The sequence below is a fragment of the Xiphophorus couchianus genome, chromosome 6 (genome assembly GCF_001444195.1).
Source record: "Xiphophorus couchianus chromosome 6, X_couchianus-1.0, whole genome shotgun sequence".
NCBI lineage: Eukaryota > Metazoa > Chordata > Actinopteri > Cyprinodontiformes > Poeciliidae > Xiphophorus > Xiphophorus couchianus.
Genome location: NC_040233.1, coordinates 6,586,464 through 6,611,718, shown reverse-complemented (window position 1 = coordinate 6,611,718; position 25,255 = coordinate 6,586,464). Strand labels below are relative to the sequence as shown.

At 40.6% G+C, this 25,255-nt stretch overlaps 1 protein-coding gene across 4 annotated transcripts in view; it reads left to right on the top strand.

The window, feature by feature from the left end:
- col15a1b (collagen, type XV, alpha 1b) overlaps positions 1-25,255 on the top strand; it is a 90,931-nt gene that overhangs the window by 46,354 nt on the left and 19,322 nt on the right. For 2 of the 4 annotated variants that reach the window (XM_028019468.1, XM_028019465.1), the window contains 22 exons: positions 3,869-4,056; positions 4,241-4,450; positions 6,356-6,508; positions 9,031-9,100; positions 10,292-10,386; positions 10,851-10,980; positions 12,364-12,404; positions 12,586-12,756; positions 13,234-13,260; positions 13,355-13,417; positions 14,375-14,452; positions 14,541-14,603; positions 14,671-14,808; positions 17,780-17,833; positions 18,021-18,056; positions 18,200-18,337; positions 18,508-18,567; positions 18,645-18,680; positions 19,550-19,591; positions 19,919-19,981; positions 21,578-21,613; positions 21,721-21,804. In XM_028019468.1, coding sequence (XP_027875269.1) covers positions 3,869-4,056; positions 4,241-4,450; positions 6,356-6,508; positions 9,031-9,100; positions 10,292-10,386; positions 10,851-10,980; positions 12,364-12,404; positions 12,586-12,756; positions 13,234-13,260; positions 13,355-13,417; positions 14,375-14,452; positions 14,541-14,603; positions 14,671-14,808; positions 17,780-17,833; positions 18,021-18,056; positions 18,200-18,337; positions 18,508-18,567; positions 18,645-18,680; positions 19,550-19,591; positions 19,919-19,981; positions 21,578-21,613; positions 21,721-21,804 — 1,976 coding nt within the window. The remainder of the gene's footprint in view (positions 1-3,868; positions 4,057-4,240; positions 4,451-6,355; positions 6,509-9,030; positions 9,101-10,291; positions 10,387-10,850; positions 10,981-12,363; positions 12,405-12,585; positions 12,757-13,233; positions 13,261-13,354; positions 13,418-14,374; positions 14,453-14,540; positions 14,604-14,670; positions 14,809-17,779; positions 17,834-18,020; positions 18,057-18,199; positions 18,338-18,507; positions 18,568-18,644; positions 18,681-19,549; positions 19,592-19,918; positions 19,982-21,577; positions 21,614-21,720; positions 21,805-25,255) is intronic. The other 2 variants (XM_028019466.1, XM_028019467.1) reach the window with 2 other exon arrangements.

Sequence of the window (25,255 nt, the reverse complement as noted above, 5' to 3'; positions counted from 1 at the left end):
CTGTACACTGCAAAAACACAAAAAGATATATGAGCTTATTTTATGTAAAGATTTCCTTGATATTGATTTTTAAAGCACTAGTTCCATAGACAGGTTATTTCACTTATAACCTGTCTATGGTTATAAGTGACATCGTCACTTATAAAAAAGTCTTATAACAAGACTTTTTTCCCATAAGTGAAACAATCTGCCAGTGGAACTAGAACTTTTTCATCAATATTAAGCAGTTATTGATTTAAAACAAGCTCATATACCTTGCTAAAATTGACTTGTCAGCTAGTCTTGTTTTATTTCAAGTGTACTAAAATATTTACACTTGAAACTAGAACAAATATACTTTGTAAGGTTTTGTGTTTTTGCAGTGTAACCCCTTTCCAAACTGATGCATGTTAATGACGTAGTTTCTCATTTGCTCTTGAATTTCTTTACATCTAAGCTTGATGAGTTGCATTTTGAGATCTTCTGGCCTACATCAGGTTGTCTGATGAGGCATTTCATAATGCTATAAGGTTTGACAGTATTGTTTCAGTATTGTGTATTGGAAAAATTAAATGAGTTGGACAACCTTTGATTTGGAAAATCAAGGTTTGTAATGATATTTAAACTTGCTTAGCGATCTGAAACATTTAATAGCAGAAATCAGTAAGGGGGAAAATCGTTGTTCACACCAGTGGATCAGGTGGGCTGATACAGCCATCATGTTCCACCATTATAACTTTAGCATAACATAGGAACAACTTGGTACAAGTATGTATTGTAGCAGTGTCATAGCCCACATATACGTGCATTTTCACTTAAACTCAGCTGGAAATGGGGCCCTCATCTGACTGACTTTTACGATTTCCTTGATTTTCCCTATTGGCCATGGCCAACAACTTCCAAGAAAGATTCTTCAGAAAATCTGGACCGTACATTTAAATAACTGTATATGTGTGGCCAGTTTAACATTCTTGATTTTGTCTGTCCGCCTAGGCTTTTTGTTTACAAGTTAGCTCACATTGAGCCAGATGTCCAGTAGCATCACACCCAGTAGTCTTTAATCTGTAGGTTGAGTGCGGATATTTTTTTTAGAGTGAAGGTTTTCCCAGTGGGTTTCGTGATCTGAGAGCATTTGAGGTATGTGACACACGTCGACCATGAAATGGTCTGAGCTAAATCTGCGGACTCAAAAAAAGAAATCTTGAGAGAGTGGGTCAGGCAGCTGGAAGCTTTTATGTGGCAGCCGGGGTCGAAGAGGGATTAAAAGGTTATAGATGGCCACATTGAGGGAGGGAGGGATTTTGGTTTTTACAAGACTCAACAAGCTGATGGAAGCTTCCATGTGGTCGACATGACCAGGACTAGCTGCTGGAGGAGGGACTGTGACAAGGGTAGAACATGACCCCAAATTTGTAATTAGACAAGTGACAGATCCGGTTGCTTGGTGTTTGGAAAGCATTGAATGAAACTGAATCAATGGTGAAAGGGATGTAGCATTGGGGATGGGTGAGTGTTAGATATTTACTGGCAACGGAAAAAGAATAATCGGAAATGGCTCAGAAGTTTGTACACATGATGGAGCAATGCGTATGGCTGATGCTTAAGTCAAAAAAACGGTCTAAAAGTTGGTGGCAGAAGCTGTTCGTTTTGATAGATAGTCCTTTAAAAAAAGTCTGGGAAAGTGCGGAGTTTTATTACTTTCCAAGTCTGGAAAAGTGCAGAAATGAAGAAAACCCAGGATAAAATCGCGGATAGGTTTTCCAGACTCAAGGAAAATATCAAAAGCTACAAGGAAGGAATTTTATATAAACAAAAACTTTTATATTGATATTTACAGTTGAAACGACATGCTTAGATGCAGAACATAACAAGGCACAGTTTTGGAGTTTTACAGAGTTGGAAACGTTTAATTTTCTTTACAATAAGATTTTGAAGCTTTTCTTTCATTCGCTGAGGTTTACAGATCTCAAGTTCTGCCCAACTCTCCCAATGATCCACTGCAGCAATTCAATCAGGTTAAAGTCTAGATTTCACTCTGGATCGCCGATGGCCCTTGATTCTTGTTCTTCTAACCATTATTTCATGGATTTGATGGGGTTTTTGTTTTATTGTGGTGCTTCATCACTCACATTTAATCAAGCGTTACCATTTGATTATATTCAAGTACATTATACTGAGGAGTTTCTGGTAAACTCGATGGCACTGCAAGCCATCATCCTTCTGACAGTCGCAGTCGCATGTCTGTGTTGACATGCTTGGCTGTTGCTGTTGCCTTTCCTTTTTGGCGTTGTGTTAACCAGAGTAGTAAACTACTAAAGCTCCTCGTTTCAACCACTGGTTCTTGATTTACCAGAACCCAGAGGTGGGTAGAGTATCCAAACATTGGACTCAAGTAGGAGTAGCACTAATTCAACATATTTTTAATCAAGTAAAAGTAAAAAGTGTAGCATAGTATAAACACTCCTGAAAGTAATTTAAAAAAAAAAAGTTACTCAAGTAAATGTAACTGAGTAAATGTGACCATAGTTACTACTGAACTCTGCCAGAATCTGATGATGGCACAGACTTAGGGAACTTGAGTTGTTTTGTAGACGTGATCTTTATTCTTGTGTTTTCATATTTTAGGATGCAAAATATGAAAACGCATTACTTACTACATTAATTTGTCGCTTTTATTTGTATTTTTTTCTTGTTAGCCATTCTAAATAATTCATAAGTAATATTACTGACAGAGTTTATAAGAGAAAAGTAAAAAAAAATAACAACATATAGTTGGGTTTTAGGACGCATAAAGGTTTTTTTAAGAAGCCTGACTTGGAATGATGTTGTGATTTGACATTTCGCACGAACCTGTAGGTTTGGGAAGTCACACAAGCAAAGACTGATGCTCTCTAACAGATTTCTGCAGCCAAGTCAAGTGTTGGATTAGTTTCTAACATTAATTTCAAATAATAACCTCACAGCCAGGAGCAAAATTGAACTATTTGCTGATCATGCTGGTCAAAAACCTCAGGTCTCCCGGAGTTCATCTGCTCCTTTTGGCCATTGCAGAAGCCCCAGCCAGGCCTGCACATCTGGACTGGAGGTGTGAGATCTAAGGAGAGTTTTAGTTTATGCACATGGACTTTGTTTGCACCTCTTTCCACCTCTGTTGGCAACAATAAACTCTTAAACATGTAGTTGTGTGAGTGATTAGCAGCAGTACGCCCACCCACACACACAAGCACACACAACCACAAACCTCTAATTACACTCATTTCCACTCGTTAGGACAGATGAATTAGAGACAAGCAAATGCTGGCCTGTCTGGTCTGGTCTGGTCTTTGTGTGTGTTCTAGAGTGTGAGTTTTCCATGTGTCTGGGTGTGTGTGTTTGTGCACATGACAGAAACATAGGATGAAGGGGCTAGCCTGTCCAGAACGCTGATCTTGTTGCTACGGGAGACAGGCTCCTTCGGAAGGGGTGCGGGCACACACACACACACACACACACACACACACACACACACACACACACACACACACACACACACACACTCACTCCAAGAATACTCTAATTACTACACACAGTGCGTTCTTTTCTGTTTGGAGGGATTATGTCGGTGTGAGGCAGGGCAGCGATGCGTGGTCATTAAAGCCGCGTTGGAGCGATTCGCACATACGTCTGCTCTTTTAGTCCCACGTTGTGGGATCAATTAGCAAGGCAGCAGACAGATCTGCACAGCTGTTAGAAATGTCATCAGCACAACATGAGGTATCAATGTCTGCATCCGAAGTAAAAACGTCAACGCCTCCTTTCCCTAACTGAGCAGTTGGCGTCAGATCAGCGGGTTTTCACCCAGAGTTGCTCTGTGTCGTTGACCTTTTCACCTTTGCGTTGTCTCCGTCAGAGAAAGCTTCAGGAAGTCATCTGGACCTGATGGATCTGATTGGCATCCCTCTGCCTCCCGCCGTCTCCTTCACCAATGGTTTCCAGGGGTTTCCGGCGTACAGCTTCGGAAGCGACGCCAACGTCGGCCGACTCACAAGGACATTTGTGCCCGGGCCTTTCTACAGGGACTTTGCCATTATTGTCACGGTACTGATTCGAAGCCGAGACACTTTCAAACTTCGTTCTGTTATTGGACGGAGTCACCAGAGTACTGATTTTAAACAATGTCCCTCCTTTATTAAATGCTTTTGAGCTTAAAAACGTAATGTATGTAAAACGTATATATGTCATTCAGCGTCTCTGATGTCCCCATTCTTTCCATCCCTTTCAGGTGCGTCCGACCGCCCAGAGAGGAGGCGTCCTGTTTGCCATCACAGACGCCCATCAGAAGGTAGTGGAGCTGGGTTTGGCCCTGACGCCGGTCCACGGAGGCCTCCAGCGAATCGTTCTGTACTACACCGACACGGAGCAGGCGTCCCACAGCCACAAAGCTGCTGCCTTCAGCGTCCCAGACATGACGGACCAGTGGACACGGTTCACGGTGGGCTGCTAAAGAAAATAGTCGTCTTAATTTTTTCTTTTTTAAATCTCTGTCAGTTGTTTATAGTTGCTCATGTTGTATGCATTTCTTTCTTTTTTTTTTACCATTTTCTTTCTTACATAAAATTACTTTTCTTTTAAGATAATAAAATCTAACTTTCTTGAGTGAAGTTGCCCCCCTACCCCCAACACCTTCTTTAAATCAGACAAAAATGGTGTCAAACAATTGAGCTACATTTGTGCTGGTTTGAGCAGCAATTTTTTTTGTTTGTGCTTCTTTGGCTTTGAAGATATTTATGAAAGTTTAAAGGTCAAAAGGTCGCCCAGTGACCTTTTGGCATTGACCGACTGACAAACACTGACACGGTGCAGACGTCCCATGGCCATTTTGATGTCACTTTTTATGACATCAGAATGACCTTTCAAATTCCATCCAGATCTTCAAAGCCAGAGCAGCACAAACAAAAACATTTTGCTGCACAAACGCGGTCGAGTTGATTGACACCAATTTTCTCTGACAAAAGTGATTAAAAAATAATTTTATAAAAATACATTTTTTTAAAAAATCAGACAAATTGACAACATTTAGTGTCAGAATGCTTTTATTAGATCACCCAACAAATTACAGGAGTTTATGCCCTCTTTGTTCAACAAGTTCTGCTTTAGACCCTGAACTCGTCAGAACACAGTCCCCCCACTTGGAGGGAAAAACACTGGAAGGTTTGGATTGACCCGCTGTTGGTGTGAAACATCCCATTTCAAAATGTATCATTTTGAACCCAAACAAGCCAAACCACAATGGTGGAACTTGGCAAAGAAGCAAAAAGACTGGCCCTTTAAGAACTTCATGTTGTGAAGACACAAGCAACATTGCACTGTGACATCACAGTGCAAAACTGACACCACAGTGCGACACTGTGACATCAGAGTGTAACACAGTGACATCACAGTGGGACTGTGACATCACAGAGACACTGTGACATCACAGTGGGACTGTGACATCACAAAGACACTGTGACATCACAGTGTCTCTGTGACATCACAAAGACATTGTGACATCACAGTGTCTCTGTGACATCACAAAGACACTGTGACATCACAGTGTCTCTGTGACATCACAAAGACACTGTGACATCACAGTGTCTCTGTAATGTCACAGTCCCACTGTGATGTCACTGTGTTACACTCTGATGTCACAGTCCCACTGTGATGTCACTGTGTTACACTCTGATGTCACTGTGTCACAATCTGACGTCACGGTGCGTGACGTCAGATTGTTACACCGTGACGTCAGATTGTGGCACTGTGACATCACAGTGACTCCTGTAAAGTCTTGGTTTCCCTCAGAATGCTGTGCAGCATGGAACAAAAAGTGAAATATTATATACTCTTTAATACTCTTTAATACACAAAGAAGCATTTTTACATTTTTAAGCAATGGGAAATCCTTTTTTGTACTAACTAGTTAATTTCTTTCCTCCATGAAACGATCAGTGACCAGCACTGCAGTTCTTCTATGAAAAAGTTTTGAATAAACTTGAGTGAAACAAGTAACAGAGATAGAATTTTTTTCATTTTCTTCTGGTTTTGCTACACTGACACGGAGCAGGCGGCCCACAGCCACTTCTCTTACGATAATAAAATCTAGGGTTCGGATTACTAGATAATTGTTCTTAGGGGGGATTTAAACTCAAAATTAGCTTAATATTAGCTTTAAATCCAGATGACACTTTGTTATATTTGGATGTGGCACGCAACAAAGATAAAGATGTAGCCAGAAACCTTTAGCTGTTAAATTTTATGACACATAGAAAACAATAGCACTGAATGTATGAGTGGATTAGAACCCCCCCCCCACAAACAATAAAATATATTTGTATTAAATACAAATATTTCTCTTCTGCAGTTGGTGGTGGAGCATAATGAGGTGCGTCTTTATATGGACTGCGGTGAGGCTGAGAGGACGACTTTCCGTCGCAGGCCAGAGAAACTCACCTTTTCACCAAACTCTGGCATTTTTGTCGCAAACGCAGGAAGCACAGGCCTCGATAAGTTTGAGGTGAGTAAAAGACATTATTCATACATCTGGTGTGTTTTTCTCTTTTCCTATATATTTATCTGGTGAATGGTTACAAAGATGCTTTTTTTTCTAAATAAAGATAGACAAAAAGAAAGAACATGTCACCATTTGTGTGCAGATGGGCCTCTCATTACCATGCTGCAGAGCTGAGATGCATGACTTCATCTCTCTCCTCTGGAAATGTTCCAGCATTCAGTCCAATTAACCCATCTCTGTTCCGGCTTTAATTCATCCGCCATCCTGGATGCGGAGACGGAAAGCGATCACTTTAGAATCAGAATGCCTTTCGTTATCGTAGACATCAAGTAAAAGTTGTCTCAAGAGGCGCATCTGAATGTTTAGCGATATAGAAATTTCAGCTTGTTTCCTGCCTCCAGAGGAATAGCCGTTGAATTTGATCAGTTTAATGGTTTTCTAGTAATAGTTATCTAAATATCCATCCATCCCAGGTCTTATATAGACCCAGATGTATGTAAGATCTATCCTGTATATTTCCAGCTGTCGCCGAAGTAGCAGCAGCTGCCATTGGAACTGGCACTTTCCGTGAAGTCAAAAATATTACAGGTCTTACACACCTTATTAAATAATAACATCATCATTTCTTTGAAAAAAAAATATTTACAAACAGTCAATAAGTTTTTCCGAAAACAGGGAACGGCATTCCCCAGATTCCCGTGCACCCAGTGGGACTGCCTCTGCTGCTGGTTCTGTCCTGCATGTTTCAGAAGATCAGAGACGGGGAGAGGGCAAGACGAGAGGAAATAACAGGCGGAGGACGGAAGAGTGGGGAGAGGCAGGAGAGGACAGCAAAGAAGCACGGGGGAGGAAACCAATAACAGACGAGGAAGTCCGAAATGTCAGCATGTCTTAGTTGTGGTCCAGTCAAGGGCTTGGATTATGCCAGTTAGGGCATATTAGTTTTCCCCTAAGTAGTTTTCCACAAAGGAAGAAACATATTTGATTTCATAACAAGTTTGTTTAGATTGTTATATGGCCAACAATGCGTGTGAATCCATTATTTAGAATAGGCGGGTTTTTAAAGCCGTAGCAATGATATTACACCAACTTGGCTACCAATTGAACGTGATCCGTTCCTGTTGCCGTGGTGAGCCAGTGTAGTCATTATCACTTCATTTAGCATTTGTTCAAAGTGGCCTGACTTCCTCAATGGGTTATCTGAAGCATGAGAGGCAGAATGTGAGCCCGCTCAGCAGCAGTTTGTCAACTTGGCTCTATCTGGGTCACAGAGCGGGTTTGTTCTCGGTGCTGTGGACCGGCGCAGTGTGGCATGGCGTTCTTTTTTCAGTCAGTGCGTTTATGGATTGGGGCACCGTAAATGTGACGATTAATGATGAACGGAACCAATGGCTTTTCTGCGTTTCTTCATGAAATGCACCACCACTTATGCAATCTGCTGACCACAACAAGAGAAAAGCAGTCGGTCATATGATATTTATGTTCTTCATGACATTTTAACAAAAGGAATTTCTTACATTTTTGGAAATTTAATATAAGACACTGACAGGCTTCATGGACATGTAAATATATGTAACTTCTTGAATTATTTCATCTATACATGGCATTAAACCACATTGTACTCAGTTATTTTTCTTTAGCTGTCTAGCAGTGGGAACAGACAAATGGAAATGTCAAAATGCAGTTTCTAAACAGTAGAAAATCAAATTATCCAACTTCGAAAACAATATCTGACAATATATGAAACTAGTATACCTTTTGCTATATATTCTTTTGCTTTTACTATGTTCATGAGGCAGAATTTAAAAGTTGAAACAATGGAAAACCAATTTTAGAGCAACTGTCTACAAATCTGACTGGCTGTGCATAAATCAAGTGTCAGCTGTGCAAAGTCACGTCTTCACAACAGGAAATGTTGTGTAACTGCTTTGCAATGTAATCACACTTTGAACACCTATTTAAAAAAAGTCAAAAACAGGTTAGCAAACCTTACTAAAAGTACATTTTACAAAAGCAAATGCTATTGTAAAATACAAATTCTTGGCATTTTGGAGTACAGCAAAGCAGTAGGACTGCCTCTGCTGCTGGCAGACCCAGGACTCCCACAGGCAGGACTGTTTACCCTCTGACCTGGAAGTGCTTTGGGGTTCTCCAGAATAAAGCGTCTCCAAAGAGCGGGAGATCTAAGTCTCTCTCCTGGTTCTGCTACCAAAGAATCCAATGTTTAACCGTTAATAAATAAAAAAACAGAAGTGCACACTTTTTCTGAAACAGAAGTCACTTATAAGAGCCCAACAAATAATAACTAATTACAGGTTTCCCTGTCAAATTCATGTTGGTGGAAGTAAATCATAATCCAAATGAGAAATTGAATCCAAATAATTTTCCCTCATTGGATAGGGATCATCGTAAGGAAGCGATGGCATTGCTTTTTTTAATTTTTTTTTTTTTTTTTTACGTAAGTCAGTGTCTACTGGTGTGACAACAGTAGCTTTGTCTTATTTTCCATGTATTTCCCTCTTCAGGGGTCTGTTCAGCAGCTGATCATAAGGGATGAACCCAGAGCAGCAGAGGAGCAGTGTGAAGAGGATGTGAGTCACTCAAACACAGCAGATATATGGGTTAGAACAGGGGTGGGCAATCCTGGTCCTCGAGGGCCGGTGTCCTGCAACTCTAAGATGTCTCCCTGGTCCAACACACTTGAATCCAATAACTGAATCACCTCCTAAGTGCAGTCAGGTTCTCCAGAGTCCTGCTAGTGACCTCATTATTTGACTCAGGTGTGCTGAAGTAGAGATGCATCTAAAAGTTGCAGGAGACCGGCCCTCGAGGCCTGGAGTTGCCCACCCCTGGGTTAGAACCAGCGGACATTTAAGGCTGGAGCGCCCTCTTGTGGATCGACAATTTACCGGGAAGTTGTTGATATTATTTTTTTTTCTGCTCAAGAACTATTTATGTTATGGATTTTTGAAAAGTAAAAAAAAAAAAAAAAGTCAGTAAGTGGAAAAAACTAAATGCAGGGCAAAATTACGAGCAAGGACGATTTCTTTATGTTTTGCACACAAATAAATCTGAGTCCTTTTAAGCTTTTACTTTGACAATGGAGACTGTTTTGATATTAAATTCTCATACTTTATTAGCTATTCTCAGTCAGAGTATTATTGTATGATTATGTACCTTGCCGAAACTGACCAATCACAACTATACAACTATTTGCCAACGTCTGTTATTTGCCAATACAACTGCTGCAAAATAGTGAAAATGATCTTACACAAAGGCTGAAAATTGTATCAGTGATTACAATTATCTGGAGATATGTTGTTTGAATAACAATTGTTCAACTTTTGGCAATCTTTTATGCAAAATCTAAAAAATGAGGCAGATCTGAAGTCTTTTTGCATAGCCATAGTTTAATCGTTTCTTGACATGACATCTGTAAATAACCCCAAATTCAGTTCTTTATTTGTCGTATTCTCTTATTTCGTTTACTTCCTTTTATGTATATTGTTGACTTCTGGTTTTGGATTTGATGCGTTTATTTTGATAAGACAACTTCCCCTGTATATATTATAGAACGGCAGCTTAAGATTCGACAGTGTCGTTAAAATGCGTCTTGTTATTTGCAGCCCCCTTGACAGAGGCACGAGCTCTTACGGTGAAACTAAGGGTTTATTTCCAATAAACCTCACTGTTCAACAGTAAAGCCTCAAACCTTCATTCTCAGGGGTATGCTGCAACATCTATGACAATCCTACCTTTTTCAACAAACGTTCAATTTCTAATGAGCGCAGGCCTCGGGGTATGCGAGCGGAGACGATCCTCTGGATGACAGAGAGACAGAGGTGGACTCCAGAAAAAGGGAAGATGGCGTCAAACGGCCAGTAGGTGGCTCTCTTCTCTCCATGCACTGTTTGTTCTTTACTACTCCCACAGGCAGGAAGTCAGTTTGACACAAAACAAACACAGAGTCAACTATAAAGGGTGAATCTTCAAATGAAACTGTCTTTCTAAAGCAGAATAGTAGCTTCTACACATTAAGGAGATTTTAAACATTTGGAGTAGTTAATCTACACTTTAGATCTCCTAGCTCCCAACAGATTCCTGATTTCTGAAGGTTTCTTTTTTGTTGTTGTTTGTAAACAGATATAGGAAAGAATTTATGAACATTCACATAAGAAACCTGATAATATCTGACACTTTCTTGACTGAAATCATGTGTAATGTAGTTGGATTGTCACGTCTCTCATTACCATTATTAATTTTTTATTTTTTTTTGCTTCCTACAGGAAGAACCTATATGATCTTACCAACAACAATCCACTTTTAACAATCTTCTCTGTTAAAGGTCGTCTCTCTGAAGGGTGAGAGCAACTTCCCTGTTGAAGCTCCGCCCACTGTTTTACCAGAGGTGGAGCTTGATGAGTATTCTGGTCACATGACTCCAACAGCAGCCAATGAGGACCTGCTGATAACAGGCGAGAAAGAGACTTCTTAGTGTTGCCAGTGGAAATTATTTCTAACATGGGAGCTCACTTTCTTAATAGGGTGCCTTGTTAAAGAATTTATGGCGAAGATTTTCCACATTATGTCACATTACAAACGTTAGCGAATTTTATTGAGATTTGGTTGACAGCCCAAGATAACGTATAATTGTGAATTGGAAAGAAAATGACACTTGGTTTTTAAAGCGTTTCACAATAAAAATCTAAAGAATGTGAGTCGTAGATTTGGTTTTAGTTCATTTTACTTTAGTTGCAAATGGAAGTCATCTTTCTCGTTTGAAACCAATATTTTAAGATTTAAAGATCCCAAAAAGTACTGTTTAATTCAACATCTGTAAATGGAAGGAGTAAGGCACAATTGCAAACCTGCCGAGACGTAGTTGTCCGTCGTAACGGAGAGCATCAACAGTAGAAGCAGCCAAGAGCAACGGGGCCACTCTGGAGGAGATGCAGAGAACCACAGCTCAGGCAGGAGAACTTTGTTAACACTGAATTATTCGTTATTCACTCCAGAAATCTGGGCTTTCGCAGAAGAAGGGCGAAAGAAACGAAAAATAGCTGAAGGAAAGCCATAAATAAAATCCTAATTGCCATTTGGCGCCACGGCAAACATTCAAAGAAGGTGCATTGCTCAGATGAGGAAATAGTTGTGGTTTTTGGACTACTTGCAAAATGTCGTGGCAGGAAACAAACACTGCACTGTACCCTGAACACACCATCCCCACAGTGAAACATGGAGGTGGAGACACTTTTAGCAGTAGCTGGTTGTATTTTATGGGAAGATGGTAAACCTGTTAGATGACTCAAAAGCATTGAAACCAGCACAAAGGTTCATTTTCTACGAGGGAGTCGAGCTAAAACATATTCAAGTGTTAGAATATTCCACAAAAGGTTAGGACCTAAATCTAATTTATGAAATCAGTTGTTTCAAGTCTATCTAGTCAATCCCCATCTAATTGGACTTGAGGGCAAATGTTGCAAACTCTAGATAGGCAAACCTGGTAGAGACATAATAACCCAAATGACTTGTATCTGTAACTGTTGCAAAAATGTTGGTCTTACAAGTTGTGGCAAAGTTTTTTTTTTAATTTTTTATTTTTTAAAAAGCACTTTTCAGACTCTCTGGAACTTTTACGATGTGATCAAATGTGAAAACTTTTGCTCGGCATCGTTTATTTTACCCCAAAATACAAGTACTATAAAGAAAGACTTACAAGCTGTTCACTTCAGTCCTCATTTTATAATGTCTGAAAAATCAGCAGCTGGACTTTCGTTTATTATTAATTTCTTTATTTGTTTGCTGATTTATTTATTATGTATGAATTATTATGTCAATGCACCATGTTATATGTCCAGAGTCTCATCAAACAGAAGAGGCAGGAGAGCGACCTGGACACGTGAGTACACACATCGTCAACATTTCACTATTAGAAAAATACCCACTGAATTACTTTTTCATTTATTTTTTATTATTCATTCTGTCAGTGACCTATTTGTCTCAGTCGTGTAAAAACACATACAGACTGAATTAAAGTTTAGCAAATATAAACTTAGGCTCTAAAGACTTGAAATGTGCAGGTTCTCATCAGGCCTGGCTTGAAAGGGGAACCAGGAGATCGTGGACCGCCGGGGCCACCGGGGCCTCCTGGTTCTCCGGGACCTCGCTACGTACACAAAGAGGGCCGTGGGAAACCTGGGCCACAAGGACCTCCTGGAGCCCCGGGAACACCAGGGGGCGATGGACAAAAGGTTTGTTTGTTTCACTATCTGGCATTTCAGTTGCATAAGAAGATCTGCTGTTTTAAGTAAATATCTTCTCACACCATTTGATCAGCAGGTTTATCACATTGCCACAGAGCCTTTCCTGAAAGCAGCACAACTCTGAAATATTATATATTTCATGTATGCATAACTTGACTTAATCTTGTGCTTTGTTATGCAGATGCTTTGTTTGCGCTGATGAAGAGTCATTCACTTTGTGCGACTGAACAGAGCAGAATTCGTATTGAAGTTTCATCCCTAAATTCTCAGCTGATCCTTAATTTAGAGTATTTAATGCAGCAGCAAACTAAGAATCCCAAACCCTTTGCCACAGTACATACAGAAAATACTGTAGTCTTGTGTGTTAAGTGTGTAAACTGGTTTCAGAACAGTTTGCAAGTCTCAAACAATTTTTCAGCCATTTTTTCCCTAACCTTCTGAATCTTTCTCTCTCACCTTTTGCAGGGAGGCAAAGGTGAAAAAGGTGAAGTGGTGAGTATCTGAATACTTGGAATTCTGCTTTATTTGTGTTTGCATTGCTGTTGTTTATGACGTACGAGTAACGGAGATGCGATTCTCTCGTCAGGGTCAAAAAGGACAACAGGGATTTCCAGGTTTGAGCGGAGAGGCTGGAGCTAAAGGAGACAAGGTGCATCTACAAATGATCCCAGGCTTGGTGCAACATTTGCATGTGTTTTCAATGTGAGACACAGAGTACTGTTTGCATATGTTCAAGACTGGCCCAATATGATCATTTAGTACTGTCCAGAGATCATATCATTGATAGTTTTAGAGTCCATTTGCCCCACACCAGTTTGTACCACCATTTTCCAGAGGTCGGTACAGAGTACCCAAGAATTGTACTCAAGTAAGAGTAGCACTACTTCAACATGTTAGTACTCAAGCAAAAGTAAAAAGTAGCCATCCAAGAAATTACTCGGGTAAGAGTAAAAAAAAAGCATTTGGTAAAAAGTCTTCTCAAGTAGTGAATAACTGTTCAAATTATCAATCCTTTAATATTTAAAAATGACATCAGATGGCCAAAAATGTAAAGTTAAGTGGAAATTTTGTTGTTTTTTTTTTAAGACGAAAATGTCAATACTTGATATAAGTAACGAAAAATGACAAAATTAAGCAAAAGAAAATTTTTCCAAATCAATTTCTTCCAATGAAAAAAACAAAAACTTATGAAACTTTAACAAAAACTACAGGTGTGTGTCTTTATCTGGTGAATTTTTGGTGAAAGAATATTTGTTCTTCATTCAGCGGGTAATAAGTTACTTACTCAAGTAAGAGTAGCAATACTTTGTAATAAAATTACTCAATTATAAATAAAAAGTGAAGCATAGTAAAAATACTCCTAAAAGGACATTTTTTCAAAAAACATTTACTCAAGTAAATGTAATGGAGTAAATTTAGCAACTATAAGTGGACAAACTCAAAGGTTGTTTCTGTTCTGGCATTGATTAGGTATTAGACTTAATTCTTAGCAAAGCATTTAATCTAAAAAGGTTCATGGCATTAACCAAAAAATGTTTAGCCTCTTAATTAAATTTTAAAAAGACAGGAAAAGTAAATGTTTGGATTATGTCTTCTCTGTTCACAGGGAGACCCAGGCGTTGGTTTGCCAGGCCCCCCTGGTCTTCCAGGACCCCCAGGACCTCCCAGATCCCGCAGTGTCCCAGTGAGCAGACGATGATAAAATTTTACGAATGGTTTGTAAAATTACCTTCATATTTTTAATTAAAACAAACATCATGTTTGTGTTTTAGTATGGACCAGATGCCCTTGGTTCTGGCTTTGAGGATCTGGACACCGATACTGTTTTCATCAGGGTAAGAGCCAAAAACGTTTAAACGTTTGCGATAATTTGAGATGATTTCATTTCTGTTTGATTTCCAGGGTCCAGCAGGTCCTCCGGGGCCTCCGGGACCACCCGGGCCTCCTGCACCCCAACTGTCATCAGAACTGACCCCTAGCCATCCCGGACCCCCGGGTTCACCTGGTGGTGATGGACTTCCAGGCGAACAGGGAATACCAGTAGGTTACCTGTCAACTTAAGGTGCATTTAGATACGAGTAGAAAAACGTCAATTGTTTATATCTATACTGCTGTGTTCTGTCATCCATGTTTTATATCTATCAGGTCCCCAGACTATAAATCTAAAAATGTTTTGTTCGTTGTATTTCCAATCAAGTTACAGGTTCTGCCACCACGGTGGCATTTGATTCTGTGTATAACTTCTATATCTACATTTGTCTCTGTCATCTATATGGGGTCCATGTTTTACTGTCACCCCATCCTGTTATAACTTAATTTTTCCTGTCCATCCATCTTCTACACTCGTGCCATTTCTCTGTCTCCTCTACTTTGTTGCAGATATTTGAGGATGACTCAAGTGGCTCTGGGCCTGTTGATTCAGCTTTGAGTCCAGAGCTGGCGTCAGTTCTCAATGCAAAACTTGCTACTGGTTCCGGTTCTGATTTCAGTTCCGCCTCCAGTGTTGGTTCGGGTTCTGGGCTTGAGTCTGCCTGGGGCTCGGGCGAGGTATACTGGCCTGGTTTCATCCAGGAATAAGGGAAGAATGAATGACAGAAGTGCTATCCAATGCATGAGCAGAGTGCCCAAACTCCGTAAAGACATAATGAAGGCGACACATTTGTCGGAGTGATAAAATTCCTGCTGAATGTCTGTGCTTGTTTTTCCAAATTCAAACTCTTGGGGCTTGTATCATCATTTTTTAACAGCTCTTAGTTTTTGGGATTGCAGCGATTGAGCTATGTTCATTTTCGTTTCTGAAGTCGAGAATGGCAGCCAAATATGCAGTCAAAAATATCACAAGAACAATGGAGATTTGTGCAGGACACAAAACCTAAAGGTAAAGCAGTGATAGTAATGTTGCCGGTTTGAATGTGAGTTCATACAACAGAAATGAATGTAGTGGTTTGTCCAGTGAGGAAGTCAGGAAAAAGGCCAACACCTTGGAGAGAGTTAAACATGGTTGGTCCACCTTCGGTTTGTGTCAGACGAAAGAAGATCCCTTCAGACCTCAGCACAAATTGTTTCTAGGCACACCCCCAATGATTCCAATGGGGAGGAAATCTACTGATGAAAGAACATTGTACTATCTTGCATTCGGGTAGTTGGTGAACTCATTCTTTAGGTATGTAATCTTCCTGAACCTAGACTTCACTGACAGTGATGCGCAGATCACTTTGTAACAGGGTCCGTCTTGACGTATCAGACCACACAATCTCTTTCTATTGCTCAAAAACCCAATTAAAGTCTCTTTTCCCTCACTGATCATTGGCTTTCTTACGTCATTATGCCTCAGAAAATATTCTTATTGAATATTTGAGTGATCGTCGGACGCAAACATTTAAAAATTCTTCCATAAAAAAGGGTCATAATTTTAGTCATTTCAGCAATCTCCAAGAAGAATCGTGATGTAGATTTTACATCAAAAACTTTCTTCATGTTGGACGTTCTGTGATTTAGTTTCGTTTCACAGTTTCAAGATTACCTTTGCGGTTCTAAAATATGATGATATTTGCCCTTTAAGGTCACTGCTTCAAATGTCAAGCGATAATGTCTTAACATTGTCGGCAGTCATTGTCTTTACTGCAATCCGTCTGTGCTGAATTCATGTTTAACTGCTGACTGAACATGCATCCATTCTGGCTTTTTGTCAGTGCAAAATGGGCACATCAGACACCACAATCAACAGCCAATCAGGATTGGTCGTATGAGATAAAAGCTTCTGAGTAACGGAGGGGCTTACCCCGAGATGTGACATTCAAACAATTTCTATAAATAAGAACTGGCTGATTTCAGTTGCCAGATGGCTGCGTCTCCTGGTGGAGATGTGGGCCCACCCGGGCCTCCTGGACTCTAAAGGCTCAGTGATTGTTTACCTGAAACAACTTTCAGGTAAACTTCAGTTTTATGTTAAAATCAAACTGATGGGCGTTCCGTGGTGGCGTAGCGGTTGGCGCGACCCATATTTGGAGGCCTTGAGTCCTCGACGGGGCCGTTGCGGGTTCGACTCCCGGACCCGATGATATTTGCCACATGTCTTCCCCCCTCTCCTTCCCAGTTTCCTGTCAGCCTACTGTCATTTAAGGGACACTAGAGCCCACAAAAAAGACTCCCTGGAGGGTTAAAAAAAAAAAAAAAATCAAACTGATTCCTGTGGTTAATTTTTTTTATTTTGCACATTTGATCTCAACGTAAAACAGGAAGTACGAAAATGTTGTTTTTATCGTGCTGCGTCGTATTGAAGAACAAATAAGATCCATTATTCCTTTTTTGTTGATTAGCAATTGACAGAACAAACAGTGGCTGTGCTGAAGCTGGCACAGTTTGAACTCTACTTAGATAAGTCTTATCAATGACTGGTATAGATGAAGTGCTGGCAGGGCAGATTAGCTTCCGTATAATTTTCCTACACTGTCATGTTGCTTGAATAATGGAGGAATGTTGTTTAACATCAATATTGTTGTGAAATGAACAACTCGTTTCCTTATAACTACTTGGAGCAGCACATTCTACTCTAAAACCTTTGAAACGTTTGCCACTAATGGCACCTTCAGGGATGCGCATGTCACCCTTTGCATGTACAAGTGTGCGGATTGCATTAAACAGTAGACAAACATGGCTGAATACTCTCATTATTTCATCTGTGAAGATGAAATGTGAGATGAAGAAATTATCCATGCCAGTGCAGTTGCTAACACCGCTACCTTCATGCTACATGTAGCTAAGTTACCAGTCTAGATTTGCATGTGGTTCAGTGTAACAATCCCACGGATGATTTCATGTCTTCATAAAACCGACTGTCATTATTCCCTTCCTCTATTCTCTGTGAAACTCGGTGTTGATCCCAGCTGGAAAGCCTGAGGGGTCAACAGAGAGCTTTGCCACCATGTTAGCATGCACTGTGGTACTTTTCACTTTCTCGTTGTTCCTTACCAGCCATTTAATTTGTGGCTGGTTGTGTTTATCCATCCAGGGTCCCGCAGGGACAGATGGCTCCCCGGGCCCACCAGGGGGTGCTGGACCAAAGGTACGGTCATCTTTGTGAAATTGATAACAACACATGATAGATTTGACTGTTTTCTAGACAGTTTTGATTTGCTATTTTTTTGGGCCGTCAGTAAGCAAGGCAGATCGAAGAGATGTTGACCAGCACCATAAAAGGAATGTCTGTTTGTTTGGTTTATTTTGTTCATGTTGTATTTTTATACCTTCAGGGCGACCAAGGGACACCTGGACCACCTGGACCAAAGGTAACGAATTGACTTCAAACAGTTATAGGATGTGCATAAACTGTGTTGATTTTCCCAAAATGACTACATTGTTGGGTGAGTAAAAAAGAGCTGTTCTGTTGAATGTGTCAGCCTTCTTGATCTGTGTGCCTTTGTGTCCTTAGGGTGAAAGTGGAGATGCGGGCCCACCAGGATCTCCTGGACTCCAAGGGCCCAATGGTCGACCAGGAAGAAAGGGACCTGCAGGTCCACCAGGACCCCCTGGCCCACCTGGCCCTCCAGGAACCAAAGTCCTTGTAGAGGTGATTGTAGTTTACGTCAAACACAGACCATATAAACAACTGCTAGCATAAGGAATGAAATGAGACATGGATGAACATAACGGGCACATTGGAAAAGAAGAGTGGGTTCTTCATTCACAACATTAGAGCATTTTACAAACAAGACTGTTTTCTTTGTTTCTTTTTCAAAGGATATGGAGGGATCGGGAAAGAGCGACTTGTTAATTAGGACAGGAGTAAGAGGACCGCAGGTCAGTGTAAATCATCTGTATGTTTGTGTGTGTTCTTAATATTATGTGGTAAATCTTTTCTTCTTTTTTTTTTCAAGGGCCCTCCTGGCGTACCAGGTCCCCCTGGACCACCGGTAATCTCTTCATATGTACACCGCCTTGACTTTCTCGCACTTTCAACATGTTGCCGACACAACTTTATAAACAACAAATATAGATTTCAGGGATCGATACAAACAGGCGCATATGAGTTGCACTATAATGTGCAACTCCTTGTTAGCCTGTAAGAGAAAATCTTGATAAAACACAGTTTGTGGCTGTTGAAATGAGAAAATGTTGAAGCAGTGTGACTTTAGCTTTTGCATCATTAATGACACGGCGGCGAAGGACTGCCGGGATCAGTTCTCACCTGTTAAAGAACGCCTGCCTTGCGAAAGCAGCCGGCTGCTTTCGCAAGGCATCCGACTGCGTTGACTTTCATTTAGGAACATCAGGCCAAAAATAAGAGTGAATACAAATGAGACAGGCCACGTCAAAACCTTGAACAAGTCTTCTCAGGGACGTTTTGAGTTATTCAAGGCTTTTCAATAATGTCAAATAAATGGATATCAAAACTCAAAAACACAATGAAGAAGATATGACCATTTGTTGGTTACTCGTTAAACAAGATTCTGAGAGTTTCTCCCTAACCCTGCAACTTACCCTGGGAAGATGAAAAATATTCCTGCATACATAAATTTCCTCTGCTCATATAAGTAGTTCTGTGTTGTTTTCTTTTCTTTTTTACAGTAGTTGTCATCTTCTAAGCATCTTTCTTTTCCAATGCCCGTTACCATTGTGGGTTGAGTGATGTGTTTACTTCAAACTTGCAACTTATTGGCCAAAAAACCGAAACATCGCTATTATGTACAATTGTATGTTAGAGAAAATCTCAATAAAGTACAGTTTGTGGCTGGGGAAATGATTTGCTTCATTAGTGACAGTGTTCTTGTGGTGCCTTCAGGGTGAGGACGGCGCTCCCGGTGTTCCTGGGCTTTCCGTCAAGGTGGGGCCATTCTAAACCTGAATGGATCACATTTCTTTTGTAAACAATTTGCTGTCTATCAGCGTCTCATCCATCCCTGTTCAATAGGTTTCAGAAATTACATTAAGTGAATTCCTTGCCATAATAATTGGTGTGCCAAACTGCTTCCAAGCTGAAGAAAATCCCTTTAAAGCCGCATCACTTCCACTTACCAACAAATGGCAGCTCATCAAACTAAACCGGAACATTGTCTACAAAAGATATGCGTATTATTTTTGCTGCATCAGGCAAATATGTAAATACATAACATTCACTTGATGTTGCACTCTATAACTTCTGTCATTTCAGGGGGAACCAGGGAAACGAGGACCAGACGGCCTTCAGGGCTTTGCAGGACTGCCAGGTCCTAGAGTAAGCATCAACAATAACACGGTGATGTAGGCGTGCACAGTATATCCGCATTAACATTGCGTTGGTATGACGAGTAAAACTGGGCATAACGTTTGATATTTGTTTCCATGTTGTTGCTGTTTTTGGTATGTGTTTTGGGTTGGCATGTGAACATGATATTGATGCAACGCAGGATTCTGGGTCGTTCTACTGAAGCAGAGAAGCGATGTCTGCTGTCGAACTAGTGGAAAATATACATAAAATACTAGTTATCGGCCGTAAAAGCAATGTTTTAATATTGGACAGCCCTGTAAAAGACACGTAAAAGTAAATGTAAATAAATGTCTTTTGTTGCTGGAGCAAAGTCTCACACTGAGAAAACTATTAAATGCCCTTAAAAAAATCAACTGAAACAATTTTTTATTTTTTTTACTTTTCTACTTAATGTTTTTGAGTTGATCATACTTTCTAGGAACTTATGTTTAGTTACCCTCAAACTTTTATTTGCTTCGGGCAGAAAAATGACGTGACTCATACTAGTCACCATGCGCAGGTAGCGCAATGGGAAGTGAGGTTAAAAATAAAAATGTTGAAACACTTTGTTAGATAACCACAGTAATAGGCAGCATCTTGGAGTCTTCAGGTCTCCATGACAACTATTAGACGTGATCTAACGAAGGCATCAGAATTGGGATCCGATGTTTCTGTGAAATGAGACCAATATTGAGGTTTTCAGTAACAGAGGTTCCAGTTGGATTTGGGCTGAAAAATATAAAGAATATGTGAAAATGACCTAAATATGGTGTGGGTCTGTTTCCCTTCCCAATGCTCTGAGGTCCTTGTTCAACTAATTGGTTTTATGAATGTTTTTTTTATAATGAACGTATGGTGGGAACTGAAAAATGAACTGAAAATGTTTCATCAGCCAGTTTTACAGAGGATATTCAAAACATATGGACTCATCAATGCAGAAGTAGTAGATTCAAAATCAAACTTCTCTGGAAACATGTTTATTATTATCATTAAAAATGATACTGGCACAAACAAAAAATGTTTTGCTGCACGAACCAGCACAAACGTAGCCAAGTTGACTGACACCAATTTTGCCTGATTTGAAGCGAGTTTGGGGGCTTGTTGACCTTTCATGACCTCTGGAAATATTTCTTAATATCTTTAAAATGACAGCCGCACAAACTAATACAAAGTTAGCACAAACATTTGAGACTAATCTCGTTAGATTTCAAGGAGGTGGGGGGGGGCTGCCTCACTCAGGTGATCATTCCTTCTGTGTCCCAATCTTGTGAAACTTTACAGAATTAGAAAACCTGCCTTCCTGTCAGATTAAGGAAGTTTTACAAAGTGCTTGTTGACAGGAAGGGAATCCAAGAGGGGATTTTGTAAGAATTTCTTTGATTTTCTCTCTGAACAAACCCAAAGTGAAATATAGGTTCAAACTTTATGGTGTTTTACACGTCCTTACCAGGGGCTCCAGCTAATCTGTACTGATCTGTTAGTACAAAGTCTTGCGATTAGTTGGATTAGTTGGACTGTGGTTGCTGCCAAAACATTCTAGTTGATGTTAAGTAGAATAAAATACTTATTTCTTCTTTCAAACAGGGGTCCAAAGGAGAAAAGGGCAGCCCAGGACCAAAGGTAGGAAGATTGGATACAATTATAAATGCTTCATGCAGCACAAGTCAAATTCTTCAGTCTGATAAATATATAAAATGCTGTTGGAAATAACCATTTTGCGTTCGCAGGGCGAGCCAGGTGCTGACGGGCTCAGTATCACAGGACCGCCCGGGCCTCCCGGACCTCCAGGACCTGTTGCAAACCTACAGGAAGTAGGCGATCACACAAACACACACCCAGTCTTCTGTTGTGATTTAAACTCGACAAACCCAAAGCGTGTGAGCACACGAACAGGAAATCAGCCAACACAGAATAATCAGAGTTTACTTTTTTATTCTTTTTTAGCGCTAGAAAAGAGAGACGCTTACCCTCACAGGCTAATTTGTTGTGAAGTGAATATAACCGAAATTATACAGCATCTGATCAAAAACGGACGATCCATTCCCTATATCTAAGACACGCCTATTGGTCGCCTGATGTGTTACGTCAGCTTAAGTTTCCATTTCTACAAAGGCCTTTGTGTGAAAGTGAAACATGCCAGGTGTGTAAAAGCTTATGAGTGCGTGTCCTTGATAAGCGTCTCAACAACTCCCCCTTCTGGTCTCAAAGAGACCACACAACCTGAGGAACACTGCCCCCATCCGGAAACATCCCCCGAGGCTCATTACTGATCTTGACCTTACTTTCAACGTTATGTTATTTCCATTCATTGGGGGTAAAACGTGATAGGGCACCCCACGCCTCCGAGGCGGTGGATCGAAACCACAATGTCCCTCTTACAGGCTAAAAAGAACATTCAAGAAAAAAAAATTAAATGTTAACAGTGCAATGTCAAAATAATATGTGAATGTTAATGAGCGGTAATGAAATGTTAGAAAAATATATATATATTTCCCCTTTTTTTTTGCTAAAACTGATTAGTAAGGTGTCAAAAAACAATAAAATGCAAATTGAGTAAAATTGTGAAGTTAGTGCTATAAATGCCAGTAAAACATAAACTTAATAATGGTTACAAAATGCAAAATGAATAAAGGGTTAGATAACCTGTTAGATATATCAAACCAAAACTTAAGACAATTAACTTTAAAATAACTGAATGTTCGACAATACTTAAAAATCAAAACGTAAACAAAGAAATGTTAAGACCCCATTTTTTTTGAAAGATGAAAGAAGGTGGATTTAATTCATGAAATGTGAAATCAGTACTGAAGAAGTTAATGGTTATAAAAGGAGTACTTTCAAAATATGCAAATCAATGTAACAGGCAAAAATTCAGACAATGTAATTATACTGGTAAAATAGTAAAATGTCAGCAGGATTGGGTTGTAATGTGATCCACAAAGTCTAATCAGAACAGTGTCTTCAGTGCAAGACCTAGCAATGTCGAACCAGTTTCTACGTGTGTCTAGATGCCTCATTTTCATCCTGGCACACCCAGAAAGGATTGGACTTCATTTACTTAAACTCTGGAAAGTTGCAGGTTCACGGTTGTTCTACGTTCACGGGAAACCATCTGATAGGCAGGGGGCTTCACATCACTCTCGCTCCCCTTCTCTATGGTTGAAGCTATACACCGTACAGCTAAGGATCTTAGACAAGGCACACAGCAGCAACCGCAGGTGATCAGGAATGCCAGGAAAGTTGCCGCAGAGACGAGCAAAGAGATGACGATGTCCTTGTACTTTCCAAAGAGGTCTGCGAACAACTTATCCAGAGGGTTGGAAACACCGGACTGCTCATGCATGGTTTTACTCAGGGCCTTAAGTCCTTCCAGCGCCTTGGTCACTGTCCCATCAGGTGCCGTGTGATTAGGCACAAAGACACAACAGAGATCCCCAAAAATAGCACAGACCCCCCTTTTTCTGCTAGTAACATATCTACTGCCATTCTATTCTGAAGAGTGATTAATGAGGTGGGGGCTAATTGTTCAGACAGACCTTCAATTGCATCTCTAGTGAAATTAGTTAACCTCAGGAAGTTGTAATGGATATAATTTATTCTGTTGACATTTTTATTGGGTGTTATCCGTAGGAAAATGCTCTCAAAACCTGGTGCAACCTGGTCCACTAATTTATATTGATCTGGAACCCCCTGCGGAACCCGTATGCTGTCGATATAAGTGGGTGAGTTAGTGGTAAAATCAAATGTGCTGCGCTTTACCCTGTTATTCAGGGGTTGCTGTTCTCCCACCATTATGACGTGCGCCCTCAGTCTCACCATAGCACAGACACCTGTCATACCTGTCTCTCTTCTCCCAATTAGTTTATTTCCCCCGCATAGATAAAATATCCCATCTCTCGCCCATGTGCCTATTAAGTGTCCTGGGAGTGTGATGTTACACCAACTTTCAGAAATCCGGCCCACACTCCGATTACCTGCTGTGAAATTGAAACAGACATAATGATCTTTAACTGGAATGGCGGGCACCATGCGGGTCCTGCTGTTAATTAAAGGAAATAAAGTTGTTAAGGTGTCACATCCGGAGGGCTGTTTAAATTTAGTCATATTGAGCATGCAGTTAAAACCCCAAATGTCAGATAGAATCAACGGCGCGGGCTCCGTATACATTCGAGGTCGTCCAGCTGCGCAGGCCACACAATTAGACATTCGATATTGTCGCACTGTTGCAGTCAGCCAGTCTAACCACAAATTAGTTCCAGTGTAACCTGTTGTTAACATTATCACATCAGCAGGGGTCAATTTAGAAGAGTCAAAAGTAAGCACACCCCCAGTTTCTTTGTCTAGAAAGCCTGAATTGTTATCATTACCTTGTTCAGAGAAAGTCTCATCTTCAGATTTGTTGTTTAGTGGTGTCAGGAGGTTAATTTGAATTACCTTTAGAGGGTCTCCTCCGCTGGCCTCAACTCCTAGCACAATGTGCATTGTGCTAGCGTTGCCATCATGCAGCGAACTCTGCACGCCATGTAGTGATAAAAGGAGTGGATTCTCTGTGGGTGAACTGAGCCTGGTAAATGACATCTTGCTTACCTGACTGCTGGGCAAATGGGAGTGAGTTGGTTTCCACATCCCTGTGTAATGAGTGACTGTATCCCAGTAAGGACAAAGTGAGCAGTAGGGACACCACCCGCCCTCACAAGCTGCGTAGCAATCGTTAATTTTGAAGTCCATACACAAATACACCTCCCAGTTCTTCCATCCCACTGGATTACCCCCACAGTCAATGATGTCACACAGGTCGAATCTAAATGAGGTGTCTGAGCCCTTGTAGTAGTTTAAGGTGAGTACAGGTTGTTGACCATCTGAAGTGCGTCTGCTGCCATCGGTTGCATGTTGCGAAGGAATGTCCCTAGGCACTATATGGTGTGATGGTAAGGTTGTCTGTGTGTTATTTATCCCACGTGCTCTTATGTGCTCTAATCCGAAGATCATGAAGGTCATCACTAGTGCGATGGTGCTCAATACTGCTGTCTTGTGCCAAGGATGTGTCTGGAGCACCCAGCGAATAGAAATGCGATTGGGTGGAGGCATGTTAAGTGCGTGTTACCGTTCCCGGTCCCGGTTCTGGGGCAGCCGCACACTGTGACCAATGGTACCAGGTGTCACCTTTCGTTTTGAGTTTCACTGCGTGAGATGTCCGCTCCACCACTTGATATGGGCCAGTGAACCTTGGTTCTGTCCACTTCCTTTAGATGACTTTCAACC